Source organism: Emiliania huxleyi (genome assembly GCF_000372725.1).
Source record: "Emiliania huxleyi CCMP1516 unplaced genomic scaffold EMIHUscaffold_8, whole genome shotgun sequence".
In the NCBI taxonomy this organism is placed as follows: Eukaryota; Haptophyta; order Isochrysidales; family Noelaerhabdaceae; genus Emiliania; species Emiliania huxleyi.
In genome coordinates, this window is record NW_005196021.1 from 471667 (window position 1) to 489641 (window position 17975).

Below are 17975 nucleotides of genomic sequence, written 5' to 3' on the forward strand. Positions count from 1 at the left end.
TCGGCCGACGGGGCGAGCCCCGCGGCCCTCGATCGCTCGCCCCGGAAGTGGCCCGACCGGCCCACGCGCACGGCCTGGCCTCTACCGCCACTTTCGGCGGCGCAATTTGCGCCTTCATCGCTCTCTGGATCGTCCTGGCACCCATCGGACTCCTCCCGACGGTCGGCGGCGCCCACTCCGTGCACTTTGAGTCAGACTCGCTCTTCGGCAGGCACGCTCTTCGGCGAAAAGTCGCCGCCGGCTGTCCACGCCGAGCCAGCCAGTTGCCGGCTCGCACGGCAGCCTCTTCCTCTCGACCAGCCTCAACTTCGACACGGTCATCATTTTGTCGCTGCGTGCTCGTGGCGAGCCGGGCGGCGGTCAAAGTTTGCCCAGACGAGCGCCAGGCGATAGTCCCGTCTCTGTTCGCCCTGTGCATGTCAGGCCAGGCTGCAGCGGGGCACGACCATCGTGCTGCCCTGTTGCAGCCTGACGTTTCCCACTGTGCACAGCCGCCAGAGCACCGCCACCGCCCGGCATCGTGTCACGGCGAGCTCCTTCTGCACCCGTTCGCGAGGCTCTTGCGCTGGCACACTTCGGCCTTCCGCTGCTCGCGTTCGGCGAGCTCTTCTCCGCACTCCTGCCACGGTGCCGTCGCCACACACCTTCTGGCCGGCCTGAGCCACGCGGACTCGACCTCTCTCTCTCTCTCTGGTGCACGCCACGGGCCGCGGAGGCAGCGTTGCTGGCACAGAGCACAGTCGAGCTGGAGTATCCGCTTCTTGATGCTTCTGCGGTCAAGCTTGACCTTATGTGACATGATATGCCACAAGAATGCATGCTCTCACCCCTCAAAGTGTCGAATTTTTGTTTAGTACTGGTGACCCGACACCGGTGGCCCCGGGTGCGGCCCGATAGTACCGTGCCGATAGTACCGTTGTGCCTTTCTTCTCAAACGAACGCACTTCGAGGTTCGACAATCGCTAAAAGATGCTTATGGGGCACCGCTGCGACTCCCTTGGAGATGCCTGAGGCCACCCCAACCAGTCCCCAGGCGAAGCCTTACGTGGACGAATTCAAACCCTTTTCCTGGCTCACAAGCTAAAGATGTTCACGGGCCCCCACACACGGAGCTCGGAGGTCTCCGCGTACTCTTTAGCTGTACTAGTCTAGGCAGGGGTTGGACGAATTCAATCCTCTTTTTGTTTTTAGGTGTATTGTTGGCAAATCAAGACACAGAGCTCACACAGAATCACAGCGGGAGGAAAGCGGCGAGTCGCAATTCCCTACTTTTTGTTCGTCTACCCACATTAGCCTTCGTGCTCATGTCAACGCCACACCAGCGCTAGCCCATTGATTCAACCCCGCCCCCATTGGGGGCGGGGCCCTTCAAGGGCCCAACTCTAGTCCCTATCATTGAAAGTAGCAGACGGGTCGCGCTACACGCTCCCCGAATGGAATTTCTGCCCTGCCCCTGTCACGGCCCCGCCTGCCTCCCGGAGGCCCGCCCGGCCATGCAATCCGCCGCCGGACCGCCCGGCGGGTCCAACCCGAAGCGGGCGACCGGCCGTTCGCACCGCTCGGCCGACGGGGCGATCCCCGCGGCCCTCGATCGCTCGCCCCGGGACGTGGCCCGACCGGCCCACGCGCACGGCCTGGCCTCTACCGCCGGTTTCGGCGGCGCAATTTGCGCCTTCATCGCTCTCTGGATCGTCCTGGCACCCATCGGACTCCTCCCGACGGTCGGCGGCGCCCACTCCGTGCACTTTGAGTCAGACTCGCTCTTCGGCAGGCACGCTCTTCGGCAAAAAGTCGCCGCCGGCTGTCCACGCCGAGCCAGCCAGTTGCCGGCTCGCACGGCAGCCTCTTCCTCTCGACCAGCCTCAACTTCGACACGGTCATCATTTTGTCGCTGCGTGCTCGTGGCGAGCCGGGCGGCGGTCAAAGTTTGCCCAGACGAGCGCGAGGCGATAGTCCCGTCTCTGTTCGCCCTGTGCATGTCAGGCCAGGCTGCAGCGGGGCACGACCATCGTGCTGCCCTGTTGCAGCCTGACGTTTCCCACTGTGCACAGCCGCCAGAGCACCACCACCGCCCGGCATCGTGTCACGGCGAGCTCCTTCTGCACCCGTTCGCGAGGCTCTTGCGCTGGCACACTTCGGCCTTCCGCTGCTCGCGTTCGGCAAGCTCTTCTCCGCACTCCTGCCACGGTGCCGTCGCCACACACCTTCTGGCCGGCCTGAGCCACGCGGACTCGATCTCTCTCCCTCTCTGGTGCACGCCACGGGCCGCGACGGCTGCTGGCAGCCGGCCGGCGTGAGGAGGCAGCGTTGCCGGCACAGTCGAGCTGGAGTATCCGCTTCTTGATGCTTCTGCGGTCAAGCTTGACCTTATGTGACATGATATGCCACAATACTGCATGCTCTCACCAAAGTGTCGAATTTTTGTTTAGTACTGGTGACCCGACACCGGTGGCCCGATAGTACCGGTGTGCCTTTCTTCAATGTTCAAAAACGAACAGGCTTCGAGGTTCGACAATCGCTAAAAGCTGCTTGGGGGGGGGGGGGGGGGCACCGCTGCGACTCCATTGGGGATGCCTGAGGCCACCCCAAGCACTCCCCAAGCCTTACGTGGACGAATTCAACCCTACTTTTTGTTCGTCTACCCCACATTAGCAACTTCGTGCTCATGTCAACGCCACGCCAGCGCTAGCCCATTCAACCCCGCCCCCATTGGGGGCGGGCCCCTTCAAGGGCCTAACTCTAGTAGGTGTAAAACGCGCGCCCGCAGGTCCGCAGCAGCAAACCCAAGCTAGGCCCGACGAATGTGGCGCGATGCCCTGCGCAGAGCTACGCGCAGCGTGGCCCCACCTCTGGCGGCATCCGCGGCCGCCATCGCAGCGCAGAGCCACGTCCACGCACAGGAAGCCAAGCAGCCCGTGCGGCAGCGCACCGCGGCCGACCCAGAGGAGGACCGGTTCTTTGCCGTGTCGAGCAACGGGTGGATGCTGCAGTGCGACGACGGCGGCCATCTGGTCACGTGCTTTCCAAACTACGTGCCCGCTGCGAGGGACCTGCGGCAGAACTTTTCGCTCCGGGAGGGCGACATTGTGATTGCGACGTACCCGAAGTGTGCCGCATCCCCCCGTCAAACGGCACAGGCCGATTCGCCCTCCAACCACCTCGTCGTTCGCGCACTGCCCTGTAGGTGCGGCACGACGTGGACGCAGCAGGTGGTAATGCTGCTGCTGGCGCAGGGGGCGAAGGAGCTCGTGCAGCGGCCAACTTCGCTGGCGCCGTGGCTCGAGCTGAACCACGCGATGCGGACCAACATGCTCGCCTACGAGCCGCCGGAGGAGTGGCGGAAGCAGGGGCCCGCTGCGGGCAGGCGCGTCTTCAAGACGCACGCAGTCGCGGCGCTCGCGCCGTGGCGGGGTGGGGCGACGGAGGAGGGCATTCCGAGAGGGGCGGGCGTGATCGTCGTCACACGCAATCCAAAGGACGCGGCGGTGAGCTACTTCCACCACGGCCGGGACACCGTCCAATACAAGTACACCGGCGATTGGGCCCACTTCTTGCACGCCATCTTTCTGCCCGGCCTGGTCGACTTTGGAGACTTCTGGAGCTGGCACGGCACATGGTGGCGCGCGCGGGCGAAGCTGCCTCCCGACCGGCTGCTGTGGATCAGCTACGAAGAGATGCAGGCCGACCTGCCCGCCGTCGTCCGCCGCATCGCCGCCTTTGTCGGCGTCCCCGCCACGGAGGAGGTGGTGAGGGCGGTCGTCGCCGGCGCGTCGTTTGGAAGCATGCGCAAGGACTGGTCCGCGCTGGAGCAGGAGCAGCTGCAGCAGACTGGCGTGGTGACCAAGAAGAATCACGTGCGCCAGGGCAGGAGCGGTGCCTGGCGCGAGGCGATGTCGGAGGCGGACAGCGACGCGATTGACGCGACGCACGCGGCGCGGTGCCGGGCCGAGGGATTACCGTCGTCGTTGTGGGAGATGTCGTGATGTGTTCTCTTCTTCGATCTTAACCCTAGTAGGTGGATAGTGTCGCTCGGTTTTCGAAAGGCGCGCCCCCCCCGATGGCGCACTCCCTCACACAAAAAGAGAAAAGTGCTCGGGAAGAGGAGAAGTCGTCGGCTTGCCGCCGTCAGTCCAGCAGAGGCGCTGCCCCTTTGAGCGCGCCGCTTGGCCTTGCTGCACGGCGCAGCTGCATACGCGGCCTCTGCTTCCCGAAGTGTCTGCGCGTTCACACTTCACGTTCCCCAATTTAGGATGAATCTCCCTCCGGCGGAGGATCCGACAGAGATCGTAGACAACGTGCGCTGCGCCCTCGCGTGCTGCGTCCAATTGGCACCGCGCCCGACCGTCATGCCGTGAGCAGAGCCCTTCCTTCCCACCCACGCCACAGTCTATCAAAAAGAAGTACGAGATCGTCCAGAAGCTCGGCAAGGGTGCCTACGCCGTTGTCTTCAAGGCAGCGCCCGCCTCGCGCGCGGCCTCCAGAGCCGAGCTCACGCCGCACCTGCAAGCGTCGGCGACTTTCCCGGGCTCTGCTGTTGGGAAGGGCTCATTCCGCCCCACCGCTTCGCAGGCGGTGGACAAGAAGACGAAGAGCGTGGTCGCCCTCAAAAAGATCTTCGACGCCTTCCAAAACGCCACCGACGCGCAGCGCACCTTCCGTGAGATCATGTACTTGCAGGCGCTCTGAACACGCTCCGCCGTTAGTGCCGCACGCCTCATGCCTAGCGAACTTGAAACCCTCTCCCACGCCGGGAATCACGAGGGCGGAAGCCTGCCTGTGGTCCATCCGCCCCTTCCCGCCGGCGATGTCTCTTCCGCCCGCCGCCTCTCCACCGCCCCTCTCGCTGCCCCCTCTCTCCTCCCCTTCCCCCTCTCTCCTCCCTGGCCGCCTCTCTCCTCCCCTGCCGCCTCTCTCCTCCCCCGCCTCCCGCCCTCCCCGCCGCCTCTTCTCACCGCCTCCTCCGCCACCGCCTCCTCCGCCACCGCCTCCTCCCTCCCCGCCTCCCCCCTCCCCGCCTCCTCCCTCACCGCTTCCTCCCTCACCGCCTCCCCCCCCCCCGCCTCCTCCCTCACCGCTTCCCTCCCCTCCCCCCCCTCCCCAGGCGCTGGCGGCGCGGGGCGACGAGAACATCATCCGGCTGCAGAAGGTGATGAAGGCGGAGAACGACAACGACATCTACCTCGTCTTCGACTACATGGACACCGACCTTCACGCCGTGATCCGCGCCAACATCCTCGAGCCGGTCCACAAGCAGTTCATCGTGTACCAGATGCTCAAGGCGCTTAAGATCTGCCACGCCGCTGACCTGGTGCGGCCACCCGGGCGAGATCTGGCGAGATCTGGCGAGATCGGGCGAGGTCGGGCGAGGTCGGGCGAGGTCGGGCGAGATCGGGCGAGATCGGGCGAGGTCGGGCGAGGTCGGGCGAGATCGGGCGAGGTCGGGCGAGGTCGGGCGAGGTCGGGCGAGGTCGGGCGAGGTCGGGCGAGATCGGGCGGATGGAGGGAGATGGAGCTGGATGGGAGATGAGGCCGGTGAGATGGTGCGGGGCTGGAGACCTTTCCCGGACCCTTCCTCAGACCTTTCCCGAACCCCTTCCTCGCACCCTTCCCGGACCTTTCTTCCGACCTTTCCCCGCCATCCTTCTCTTGCAGGTGCACCGCGACCTCAAGCCGTCAAACCTGCTGCTCAACGAGGAGTGCCTCTGCAAGGTCGCCGACTTGAGATCACACGAGATCACACGAGATCACACGAGATCACACGAAGAGTGCCTCTGCAAGGTCGCCGACTTTGGGCTGGCGCGCTCGCTGCGCGCGCTCAAGCGAGGCAAGGAGTCGGCGTGTCGGTGCTGACATCTCCCCGCATCTCGCCACATCTCCCCGTCTCTCGACTAGGCGAGGAGTCGGCGTCAGTGCTGACAGACTACGTTGCAACGCGCTGGTGCCGCGAGAGACAGCCGAGATACAGAGAGAGAGCCGAGAAACACAGAGAGAGAGAGCCGAGAGACAGCCGAGAGAGAGAGAGAGCCGAGAGAGAGCCAAGAAACAGAGAGAGAGCCGAGAGAGAGCCGAGAGAGAGAGCCGAGAGAGAGAGAGCCGAGACACTCTCAGATACCTCCGAGACGCTTCCGAGACACCTCCGCGACATTGCCTCCGAGACACCTCCGCGACATTGCGGAGACACGGCGCCCTCCCTCCCCCCCGTGTCAGGTACCGCGCGCCGGAGATCATGCTCGGCTCCACCTGCTACACAAAGGCGGTCGACAGGTGGGCGGTCCCATTTCTCCCCGTATCTCGCCATATCTCCCCAGATCTCGACTAGGCGGTCGACATGTGGGCGGTCGGCTGCATCGTCGCGGAGATGTTCGTCGGCCGGCCGTTGCTGCCCGGCACGCGCAACGAGATAGATCGGCTCGAGAGGGTGCGAGCAGCTCTTCACACCTCCTCCTGCTGTGAGCAGGCACGAGCACGATGGATCAGCTCAAGAAGGTGATCGAGGTGACGGGCAAGCCGACGGAGGAGGACATCGCCGCGATGCAGTCAAAGTACGCAAAGACGATGATCGACTCGATCCTGCCGGCCGGGCACAGGCTCGCGTTCCGGTCGATGGACGCCATCATGAGCGGCGCGCCCCCCGAGGCGATCGACATGGTCAAGAGCCTGGTGCTGATGCTCGCCGGCCCCGAGAGGACCCGAGGTGACCCGAGATGACCCGAGATTAGGTCAAGAACCTGATGACGTTCGACCCGACGGCGCGGTTAACGGTGGAGGGCGCGCTGGCGCACCGGTGGATGGCGGACTTCTACACGGGCAAGGAGCTGGGCTTCGACGGGGAGCTGGTCATCCCGATCGACGACGGCGAGAAGAAGACGCTCGCAGAGTACCGCACCAACCTGTACGACGAGGTGTGCAAGGCGCGCAAGACGCCGTCGCTGTACGAAAAGTACATCCGCAGGCGAGCGCCGAAGAGCAGCGAGGCGGCGTGAGGCGGCGTCGAGCCCGCGCCCCTCCCTCCCCGCCGGGGGGCAGGAGGAGGAGGAGGGGGGGCGCCGGCGCCACGTGCTCTAGCGAGCCGACTCCCACACCGCCGCTGCTTGCTCGCGCCGCTGCCCACCGGAAGCCCCTTCCGCCTGCGGAGGAGGAGCTCCGCCGGACTCTGACTTGTGCGCCATCTTTTGCATGCCGCTTTTCCCATCCGACATTCCCCCCCAGACGCCTTCAGTCGTCGTGTAATACACCCTCCAGCCTCTCCGCGTCACACACTCTGAGTCTCTGCTCTCTCAGACTCTCACTCCGCCCGCTCCCCTCAGCAGTCTCTCTCTCTCGCGCGCTCTCTGTCCCGCCTCTCTGTCTGTTAATCTCGGCGCACGCTCTCAACACCTACCGATTGTATGATTTGTCCTATTTTCCGGAAAAGATCGGCATTACCTGATTTTGAGACATGAGTGATGAGAGCTCCGCCTCCCTGACATTTACCGTTGGCGTAATGGCGTGTGTGAAACCATAACCAAAGCGCTGCGGGGATCTACCGAGCTCCGAGGTAATTGCGCGAGATCTCTACGCATGCAGATCGCGCAAGACCGCGGTAGATCCCAGTAGATCGCGATAGAACGGGGAGCTGCAGTCGTTAAAATTCTTTCCATTCGAGGGTGGGTGCATGCTCACTCCGCCGGGCACTCATCAGCATACAGCAAACACCGACAGACAGAGCGCACCCCCCACAACCAATAGGCAGCGCTCAGGCAGAGGGAGGGCGTCCCCTCCCCCCTGCCACTCAGCGGCCTGCGCGGATGCCTTTTGCGAGCGACGTGAGCTTGCCCGCGCGCTGCGCCTCCCTCCGCTTCGTTCGCCCGCGCCGCACCCTGCCCTTCTCGCTGGACTCGCCTTTCCTGAGGCCCCTCCCCGAAAGGGCAAGTCTTAGCCACATGAAACCCGAGACCCCTCCCCCCCCGCCCCGATCCCCCCACCCCCTTGCTCCCCTCCCCCCCCTCGGGAGGGCCGAACTGAGGCGCCCGTGGGGACCCCACAATTCCCTTCCCCCCTCTCGGAGGGGGCCGGACGGAGGCGTACCCCGTGGGCCCCACTCTTTCCCTCGCATAGCGGCCACTCTTCGGATCGCTGGTCGAGCGACCCGGGGGATGCCCCGCGCGCCTGACCCAGGCGCGAAAAACGAATCTGCGAGGCGAGGCCGCTCACGCGGCCCGATGGGGAGGAACGGGGCGAGCCCCCTCCAACCCACCCGCGCTAGGTCTCGGGCGGCGAAGGGGTCACACCCGACGACCTCGGGAACTAGCCGGGGCAGTCGGAGAAGTGGCAACTCCGTGCACTGACGGTCGGCCGCCAGAAAACACGCCTCCGTGGCTCGGGTTACACCAATTACCCAACGCGGCCAAAGGATATCCACCTCACCTCGAGAACCCGAAAAAAGAAAAGAGCGCGCGAGAACCCAGATAGATACGTGTATATGTCCACCCCGCCGCGCCGCCGCTCGCGCCGCCTCGCCTCCGCCGCCGCCGCCGCGCCCTCGCCAAGCACGCCGCCCCCCGCCCGCCTCCTCGACCTGCCCACGGAGCTCCTCGAGCGCATCCTCTCTCGCTGCGACAGCCCCCTCGACATCGCTCGCGCCGCGGCCGTCTCGCTCCTCTTCCACGCCTCTCTCGCGGAGCGGGGCATCCGCTTGTGGGCGCAAGAGCGCGGCTTGGAGCTGCCGGCGCAGCCAGAGGGCGAGAGCTGCGCCATGCGATGGCTGTGCTATTCGGCGCTGCTGCGCGAGGCCAACCCGCCGGCGAAGGCTGCGGCATGCGAACAGCACAGCGTCTTCATCGACGGCGAGGGGCGGCTCTCGTCGTGCGGCACGGCGCCGTCCTACTATCCAGGGCTGCTCGGTCACGGCGAGGGCGTGACGCGGCTCAACACGCCGACCCGCCTCCCTTCCCCGCTGGGTGGCGAGCGCGCCGTGAGCGTGTCGACTGGAGACGCCCACAGCCTCGCCCTCACCGCCGACGGCGCCCTCTGGAGCTGGGGCAATGGCTACTCGGGCAGGCTGGGCCACGGCGACGCGCAGCACCAGTGGCAGCCGACGAAGATCGAGGCCTTTGCTGACCAGCGCGTCGTCGCCGTGTCGGGTCGAGTGGTCCACAGCCTTGTCCTCACCGCCGACGGCGCCCTCTGGAGCTGGGGCGGTGGAAACTTTGGCAAGCTGGGCCACGGCGACTACCAGAACCAGCTGCTGCCGAAGAAGATCGAGGCCTTTGCTGGGCAGCGCGTCGTCACCGTGACGGCTGCGAGGTACCACAACCTCGCCCTCACCGCTGACGGCGCCCTCTGGAGCTGGGGCGCAGGCTACTTGGGCAAGTTGGGCCACGGCGACCAGCAGATCCAGCTGCTGCCGAAGAAGATCGAGGCCTTGTCTGGGCGGCGCGTCATCGCTGTGTCGGCTGGAGGCGGCCACAGTCTCGCCATCACCGCCAACGGCAGTGTTTGGAGCTGGGGCGGTGGAGCCATTGGCCAGCTGGGCCACGGCGACGAGCAGAACCAGCTGCTGCCGAAGAAGATCGAGGCCTTTGGTGGCCAGCGCGTCCTCGCTGTGTCAGCAGGGCACTGCCACAGCATGGCAATCACCGCCGACGGCGCCGTCTGGAGCTGGGGCCATGGAGCCTATGGCCGGTTGGGCCACGGCGACGAGCTGGACCAGCTGCTGCCCAAGAAGATCGAGGCCTTTGCTGGGCAGCGCGTCCTCGCTCTGTCGGCGGGAACATGCCACAGCCTCGCCCGCACCGCCGACGGCGCCGACTTTACCTGGGGCGAGGGCTGCCACGGCTGTCTAGGCCACGGAGAGGACCTGTCGAACCAGCTGCTGCCCAAGAAGATCGAGATGTGGGCGACGGGGCAGTGAGAAACGCAGTTGGACAAGGAGGGGATGCTCAGGCTTCTCGCGGAGCTCTCAACGGGGAGAGGATTCGGTTCGGCGCCACGGCTGGGCCGAGCCCGAGGAGGCAGCCACCAGAGGCACTGAGTTAGACTTGCTGCTGGTTTTACCCACATATCTTCTCGGTTGAGGGGTGTCCGTTTTTTTGATTTATTTATTCGGCGGCCGCGCAGATCGCTCACACATGATGTACCTTCGAGAGCAAACAGACAGACCCAGATGTTGACAGTCAGACTGCAGGGAAGGCTTGCGCGACATGTCCGGCCTCTTAACTGCTGTCCGCCAACAGCCAGGCGGAGGGCAACCTCGTTAGGAGGCTAGAGATCTCCTTCATCCGAAGGGAGGATCGCCCTGCCACAGCTACGCGAGCGACGCCAGCTTGCGAGACGTTCAATTCGAGCATTCGGGCCGCGCGACCTATGGAGACCCAGCCAGAGGCAAGCGCGGGCGCTGCCCAAGCGGATCGCCGGCAACTAGTGCCGCCCGCGCCTGGCGCGACCGCCTTCAAGCGCGGGCGGCCCGTGACTTTGCTCCATCAAGCGGGACAAGGCAAAAACACAGTTGCACAGATACATGCCGGCGGCGCGACTCCCCCCCGCAGATCGTCCTCAGTGGGGGAGACCGCGACACCGGTGACGGAGCGCAGTTGGGGAGTGTCTTCGGCTCACGCCAGGGCGCTCGTTGCTCCTCCGTCTCTTTGTATCTTCCATACTGCATTTATCAGAAGACGCATGGTTCTTGCACTTGTGCAAGATTGGGCGTCTTCTGCCGCAGTCCCTTTGATGGGAGGCCCCAGGGTGGGGGCCACCTCGAACCCCCGGCCAGGGATTCGAGCGGAGGGTGCCCCGGATTCATCTATCCGTTGGGCCCCGGTACATTCATTAGAACTGATCACTTTGCGCAGCAGCCGTCCCTTCGCCGACTGGACGGCAGTGCGCTGCGTTGTCGCTCTGTCGTGCACGCTCTCGTGCCTCGTTGTTGTGACCCACCCTGTCCCACCCGTGTGTGATCAGTGTCTACGGAGGGAGTGTCTTCGGCTCACGCCAGGGCGCTCGTTGCTCCTCCGTCTCTTTGTATCTTCCATACTGCATTTATCAGAAGACTCTGAAATCCGTGATCATTTTCGATAGTTTACTGGGCTGGGTTTTTAGGCACAAGCGAGCGCTAGTGAACGCCCAGGGAACCGATATGCCTTACAGTATTCTTATACAATACTCGCTCGCACCTGCTCGTGCACGAGCCGCAGCGCCCTGCGGGAATCTCCGGGATCATCTCGCTCGTCGCCGATCGCGTCTTCGAGCCGCTCGAGGTGCGCGCACAAGTCGTACATGTACGAGAGGGAGGGAAGGAGGGCACACCTCCCGTTGGTTTGCGGCCCCGAGCTTGCGGTGCAGCTCTGCGTGCACGGTGTCGCCCGCCGCCGCTGGCGAGTAGTGCGAGGTCCGCTGCTGCAGTCCCCGCTTCCGCTCGAAGGGGTTGTCGCTGTCGTAGTCGCAGGCGAGCACGTGTCCGCCGAACAGCTCGCCGACAGCGTCGTCGCGACCGACGCCGCCGCCGAGGCGGGGGGGGCCGCGGTGACCACCGCCGCCCACGTCGTCCTCCGACGAGTCGGCGTCGGAGTCTGGGGGGGTGGGAGGGTCGGGGCGCACCCGCTCGCGGTCCTTGGCCGCCTTGCCGCCCGCTCCGCCGCCGTCGCCGCCGCCGCCGCCGCCGCCCGGTGGGGGGTCTCCCCCGTCGGGCTGTGCGACGGGCCGGGCGGCTTGGGCCTCGAGCTGCTCGAGCCGCTTGCGAAGCACTCGCAGCTCCTCGGCCGAGTCCACGGGAGCGGGAGGCGCGGCTGGGGCCCCGTCGCTGCCCCCGCCAGCCCCCGAGGGGGGGGGCTCCTGCCCAGAGCCAGCTTTGGCCTCTGCGGGCCGTTCGTCTTGGTCAGCGTCGGAAGCGCGCTTCGGCGCGGATTTGCCCATATCGTTGGGCGCACGGAGGGAAGGAGAGGTGGGCTCCTGCCCGAGAAGGTCGCGGGACCTGCGCAGAGCTCGCTCTGCGTGATGCCGCTCGAGCTTGGGCGTGCACGCAAGGGCCACGCGCAAGCAAGAGCAAACAACTGGGAAGTTCACAGCTGAGCTTACCCAGAGAACGCCGTTCTCACACCCAAAACGTCGACTCCTCACGACTGGATGGCCGAAGCGGGGACTTGGTCTTCTAGGACCCTACATATACACATATAGCCTACTGTACGCGAAACGACGACAACTTACCATGTCCATAGAGTATTGAGTGTGCGAGAGGCGGTGAGCTGACTGCTGTGAGCAGGCGATCGGGCGACATGCATGGGGAGTGATGCCTGCCCGGCCGCACAGCGCGCGGCCCAAACTCCGATCGAGACTCATCAGTACTGCTCCGCGTCCTCAAAGCTCCCGCCCAATCGTGCCGCGATCCTCGCCGCCACCCCCGCAGCCTCGCTCTCGCCGTACTCTGCCGCCGCCGCCGCCGCCGCCGCCGCCGCCGTCGGGCCCGGGAGCTGACCGCCCGACAGCGAGAGGCGCTTCTCCTGTGGGCAGACAGAGACAACTCGCGGGGGTCAAAAGACGAGGGGGGGGGGGGGGGGGACAGCGCCGCTCGTCTGGGAGGCGCGAGAGCTGACCTCCTTCACGTTGCGGGCGAGGTCGGACAAGTTCGAGAAGAAGGCGGCAGACGCGGCGTGCTGCGCGTCGTGCGCCAACTTGCTCCACGCGTCGTGCGCAAACTCAGTCCACGACCCGCACGCGGCGGCCGCCTAATGGTAGTACACCCCGTAAACCTCGCCTCACTTCCAAGATCGGACCCCTATCCACGCCCCAAGCGACTAGCGATGCAAGTGACGTGGCTTAAATCCACACAGGGACTGGGGTGGGAGGCGGGAAACGCGGCGGCCGGCGGCCCGCCTCGTCGCTCCGCACGGCGCCTACGCAGGAAAGTTCCGAGACGGTTCCCATGGACAGCAGCTCTCGACACCCGCCCGCGTCTCGTCGCTCAACGCCGCGCGCGCCCTCGAGCAGAGAGGAGCCGTTCCCCTCCCCTCTGGCGGCGGCGGCGTCGGCCTCCTCTTCCTCCTCGTCCGGCGGCGGCGGCGCGGCGGCGGCGGGCGGACTCGCAAAGAAAGCCAGGAAGAGGAGGAACCCGACCGAGAACGCCGCCAGCGCGCTCGCCGCGAAGATCGGCCGAGTCTCGGGGTCGATGCCGATCGCGGCCTCGAGGGCGGAGATCGGCCGACCCGGACTTGGGGCCGCCGGCGAGGGCGGCGGCGAGGGCGGCGAGGGCGGCGAGGGCGGCGGCGAGATGCAGTCGAGGATGAAGTCCGACTGGCCGCACACGGCCGCCTCGCTCTCCGCCGGCGCCACACAGAGGGCCGTCCCCGCCGAAGTGTTCGAGTAGTACCGCTCGCACGCAGCATGGGAGGACGGCAGCTCCCAGCAGTGCTTGGCGGTGCGCCCGTCGCGCAGCTGCTGCCGCCCCGCCAATTGGTCGCCGCAAGGAGCCGGCGGCGGCAGGAGAGGCGGCGGCGCTCTCGGCGGCAGCGGCGGCGGATAGGGTGGCAGGGAGCAGTAGATTGGCGCGGCCCAGTCCACCGCGCACCTTGGACACACACCGCCCACAAGTTGGTCCATTCGTGAGGCGAGAGTGGTTCGAGCTGCCTCTCGACTGCTCTGGTGCACCTTGAGTCCCAGACGCCCGTCCACAGGTTGAGGAAGCGCCGCCAGTAGCACAGGTAGAGCACCTAGTAGTATAGTAAGCAACTCCAAGCTCGGACCCCTCTACCGACACCACCCAAGCGACTAGCGACACAGGGGACGTGGCTTAACACACACGGAGACGGGGCGTGGGGGGGGGGGGGGGGATAGAGCTCTAGGGGCCCGATCTTGGAATGGAGGAGTTGCTTACTACTGACGAAGGTAGAGCACCTGCCGCCCCTCCATGTAGTTCTCCGAGATGCGCGACTCGTCGTTGCGCCCGGTCTCCTAATGAACTAATTAATTGACACTTCGAATTGACTGCTCGAGAGGCGCGACTCGTCGTTGTGCCCGGTCTCCTATTCCACTCCGCAGATGGATCAAGTATTCTCCCGAGGACCCGCCTCGCCGATCGCCCGCCCGCCCTCCTTCTCTGCGGTGAGGTAGTAGCTCTCGCACTCGGCCTGGTCGGCATTGCGCTCCTGGCGGAGGGCAGAGAGGAAGGGGTCTCGGCCACCGTGGCTCCAGTCTCCCCCCCTCCCTGTGGGACCCCACGCCACGTCTCCTGTCGCTATGCGCAGTCACTGGCTACGGGTCGGAACTTGGACGAGTAGGTGGCCCACTTTACTGCGGACGACGACCTGTGCTGCGGGTGGGGCTATCCTACTCTGGTCTACTAACGGCTATCCTACTCTGGTCTACTAACGGCGCCGCGCGCGCGCGCGCGCGCGCCTCCGTCGATCCGCACCAACCGCCCTTGGTGCCGTGCAAGGCTAGGTACGCGGGGCCGCCCGGCAGCCGCGAGCGCTCTCGGTAAATCGGAGCGCAGGCAAACCTACGTCGTGACAGGGGGGGGGGAGGGGTCCAAGCTGGGGGGGGGGAGTTGCTTATTACTGCCTGCTCACTACTTGAAGAGCTGGCATAGACACTACAGCCTGCTTACTACTTGAAGGACGCCAGTAATGAGGGCGTGTCTTCAACGGGTCGCGAAGACACGGGCTTGCTAACACAGTGAATACGGCTGCAACGCGCAGAATGCAGCTGAACACGCGTTCTCTCGACCGCGAGTCGGAGTGATAGAATGAGCCGTCGCGTGAAGGGCATATACTTCCCATCTAAGGCTGGCAACCCGCCGAGCTTGTCGAAGCCAGCTGGGAACAGAGGCGGGAACGGCGGGGGAGGGGGCCACGGAGGGGACGGCGGCGGAGGAGGCGGCGGAGGCAGCGAGGGCGGCGAGGGCAGCGAGGGCGGAGAGGGCGGCGAGGGCGGCAGCTTCGGCGGCGACGGTGGCGGCGGCGGAGACGGCGGTGGCTGCAGCGGCGGTTGAGATGGTGGCGCCGGAGGCGGCGACGGCGGCGGCAACGACGGCGGCGAAGGCGGCGGCGGCAGGGGAGGCGACGGGGGAAACGGCGGCACTGGCGGCGGAGGATACGGGACGGGGCCATGCTGCCGAACCGGCAGGGGCGTGCCGCCGGGCGGCGGCGGGAGATGATGGTGCCGTAAAGGAGGCGGAGGGTCGACGATGCCAAAGAAGTGTTGGGCTGACTGCGCAGCCCACGGCATGGAAGTGCGAGGGAGGTGGCTTTCTGGCAGGTAATGGGCGCCGTCGTGGAGCGCCGTCGTGTCCGCCGTAATAAAATTCACATCGCGGCTGCAGAGCGAGGTCTTGTGAAAGAGGCGCTCGGACACACTTGAACGAAACGGATGCGCCTGAACAAAATTCGTTGCCAGACCTTTGAACCTGCCCAAGCCAGAGTAGCACACGCTCGCGGCGCGCTCGTGGTCGTTCTCAGGGCGGCTCGCACAGCGCCCACACACGCACACACGCACACGCACACGCACACGCACACGCACACGCACACGCACACGCACACACAGTAGGTAGGTAGGTAGGTAGGTAGAAAGGTGAAGAACAGCCAGGCTCGGACTGGACACCAACGCGGTATGGGTGGACGCTGGACAGATGATGACGACACGCACGAGCGACACACAGACACAAACAAGCTCACAAGACACACAGCCAGCTGGCTGCCACACACCCTGAGTTGGCGTACACATAACTCAAGGCCACATCCTCCCTGTCGCCCCCCCCCAGCACTCCAAGGTGCCAAGAGAAACAAACAAGGGCACAACAAACAACAGACGACAGGAAGTGACATGTGAGGCTAGAGCAGCATGCTCTCCACACACACACACACACACACACACACACACACACACACACACACACGCACACACACACACACACACACACACACACACACACACACACACACACACACACACACACACACACACACACACACACACACACACACACACACACACACACACACACACACACACACACATGCATGCATGCATGCATGCATGCATGCATGCATGCATGCATGCATGCATGCACAGACACACAGCCCCTTCCCCTTCCCCCTCAAGACCTCAAGGACGAGGACACACACAGGACGCACCTCTAGCGAGGCCCGCATAGTATGTGGGAGACTCCTGCCGCCGCCCCTGCCACCCCTGTGTCAGTGTGCCTGTGGTCGCGAGAGACTGCCAGCGAGAAGCTGGAGGCAGGTCGCTAGACTGAGATGAGACCGCCAGTGGAGATGGGAAGGGGGGGGAGATTCAAGAAAAAAGAAATTTGAGGTTTGAGCTGCCCCGACGACATCGCGTCGCCGTGCGGCGGCTGAGGCCAAGCTCCACGATCGCGACGATCGACCCGTCACCATGCCCAAGCGTGGTGCGCTGCGTGGCACCCGTGCACGGAACGAAGCACCAGATCTCGAACTCCAGTGGGTTCGAGTCAACGACGACGAAGAGACGAGTCATCGCATATTACACATCGGAGATCTTGAGCTCTCCGGTCCAGCCTACGACGCTGTTGGACGACTCGAGGAGCAACGTGATCCCACTCGAAAGATAGTGGACATGCGTGCGTATCCCGTTGGGCGTCCTATGCCGCCGGAAGCAGCCGAGTTTGCCAAGTTCGCTCCGCTCAACGTGCCAATTTGGATGACAACCGCAGTGGTGACTGTCAGCACATCGTCCGGATTCGAAAAGACATACGTCTTTTGAATATTTCTTGGGCACCGTCCTCCCATCCCTCCCTTTTGTCTGTTTTTTTCTTTTACGGGACTGGAAAGAGAAATTTGGGCGAGGATTTGGCGCGAAGGCTGCGTTGGCCGCGCTGCGCGCCGTTCTACTCGGGTAGCCAGACCGATAGCTGAAAAAAAGATAGAAACGGCAGAGACCTCGAGCCGATTGCGCGCTCGGCAAGACGCCCTCAGGTGCCTGCGCGCCGACCACCCGGTGTTTTGACACCATTATTCTGTATATTAACCTCGCGGCCGCCTAGATAGACTGAAAGAGCTAGACACCGCAGGAGGCGAGGCTGCTGCTGCTGGCTGCTGCTGCTGCTGCCACTACTGCTGCTGCTGCTGCTGCTGATGCTGCTGCTTCTGCTGCGGCTGCGGCTGCGGCTGCAGCTGCTGCCGCTGCCACTACTGCCGCTACTGCCGACGCTAAATACGATCCCCCCCCCCCCCCCCCTCACCCCGCCCCGCCCGCCCGCCCACCAGCCGCCCAACCCCTCCCCCCCACCCCCCAATCACCTCTCACACAGGCGACCGCCACCATCACACACCATCTTATAGGCGCTCGACACCCCCACTCGCTGCCTACTCGCTGCCTCGAGGGAGGGGGGGAAGACGTCAGGCAGCTCTCACTCCTGTGATGAGCGCTTGAACGGAGGCCCCTCCCCGAAAGGCAAGTTTTAGCCACACGAAATCGAGACCCCTCCCCACCGCCCCGATCCCCCCACCCCCTTGCTCCCCTCCCCCCCTCGGGAGGGCCGAACTGAGGCGCCCGAGGGGACCCCGCCATTCCCTTCCCCCCTCGGAGGGGGCCGGACGGAGGCGTACCCCGAGGGCCCCGCTCTTTCCCCCGCATAGCGGCCACTCTTCGGATCGCTGGTCGAGCGACCCGGGGGATGCCCCGCGCGCCTGACCCAGGCGCGAGAAACGAATCTGCGAGGCGTGGCCGCTCATGCGGCCCGATGGGGAGGAGCGGGGCGAGCCCCCTCCAACCCACCCGCGCTAGGTCTCGGGGGACGCAGGGGTCACTCCCGCGCGACCTCGGGAACTAGCCGGGGCAGTCGGAGAAGGGGCAACTCCGTGCACTGACGGTCGGCCGTCAGAAAACACGCCTCCGTGGCTCGGGTTACACCAATCCTCGCTACCCAACGCGGCCAAAGGATATCCACCTCGAGAACCTCGAGAGAGAGACCTCGAGAGAAGCCGTACCCCCACCACAGCCAACCTTGCACGAGGCAGCTCTGTCGA

The 17975-nt window shown here is 65.2% G+C and overlaps 4 protein-coding genes across 4 annotated transcripts; 1 reads left to right on the plus strand and 3 right to left on the minus strand.

Annotated features, from left to right (window-relative positions):
* Positions 1 to 1460: 1460 nt before the first annotated feature.
* EMIHUDRAFT_350822 (hypothetical protein) lies at positions 1461 to 1705 on the minus strand (the record flags this gene model as incomplete). The annotated part of the gene is made up of 1 exon (XM_005759516.1): positions 1461 to 1705. A coding segment is annotated over one exon (245 nt), but the record flags the coding sequence as incomplete, so codon positions are not given.
* Positions 1706 to 1979: 274 nt separating this feature from the next.
* On the minus strand, positions 1980 to 2378 carry EMIHUDRAFT_308889 (hypothetical protein; the record flags this gene model as incomplete). Its single annotated transcript, XM_005759517.1, has 1 exon — positions 1980 to 2378. One exon carries the CDS (start codon positions 2376 to 2378, stop codon positions 1980 to 1982), a length of 399 nt encoding a protein of 132 aa, XP_005759574.1.
* Positions 2379 to 4119: 1741 nt separating this feature from the next.
* Positions 4120 to 7407, plus strand: MAPK3 (MAP kinase). Its single transcript, XM_005759518.1, has 12 exons — positions 4120 to 4179; positions 4250 to 4295; positions 4387 to 4452; positions 4570 to 4677; positions 5102 to 5308; positions 5653 to 5694; positions 5764 to 5835; positions 5904 to 5938; positions 6208 to 6253; positions 6320 to 6386; positions 6458 to 6648; positions 6720 to 7407. Exons 2-12 carry the CDS (start codon positions 4251 to 4253, stop codon positions 6981 to 6983), a joined length of 1143 nt encoding a protein of 380 aa, XP_005759575.1. The 5' UTR covers positions 4120 to 4179; position 4250; the 3' UTR covers positions 6984 to 7407.
* A 2908-nt stretch (positions 7408 to 10315) lies between these two features.
* EMIHUDRAFT_96990 (hypothetical protein) lies at positions 10316 to 16464 on the minus strand (the record flags this gene model as incomplete). Its single annotated transcript, XM_005759519.1, has 11 exons — positions 10316 to 10342; positions 11284 to 11730; positions 12372 to 12473; positions 12567 to 12698; positions 13087 to 13537; positions 13618 to 13679; positions 13864 to 13920; positions 14225 to 14273; positions 14381 to 14467; positions 14762 to 14783; positions 16362 to 16464. The coding sequence occupies 11 exons, from the start codon at positions 16462 to 16464 to the stop codon at positions 10316 to 10318; spliced, it is 1539 nt and encodes a 512-aa protein (XP_005759576.1).
* Between the last annotated feature and the right edge of the window lie 1511 nt (positions 16465 to 17975).

What these genes read in the sequence shown, in the direction of transcription:
- MAPK3 (XM_005759518.1), top strand. Translation starts at nt 4,251, where the DNA reads ATGAATCTCCCTCCGGCGGAGGATCCGACAGAGATCGTAGACAAC. An exon ending in CGACAGAGATCGTAGACAAC is followed by an intron (nt 4,296 to 4,386) that starts GTGCGCTGCGCC and finishes CCCACGCCACAG; the next exon opens with TCTATCAAAAAGAAGTACGA. An exon ending in CCCCCGAGGCGATCGACATG is followed by an intron (nt 6,649 to 6,719) that starts GTCAAGAGCCTG and finishes ACCCGAGATTAG; the next exon opens with GTCAAGAACCTGATGACGTT.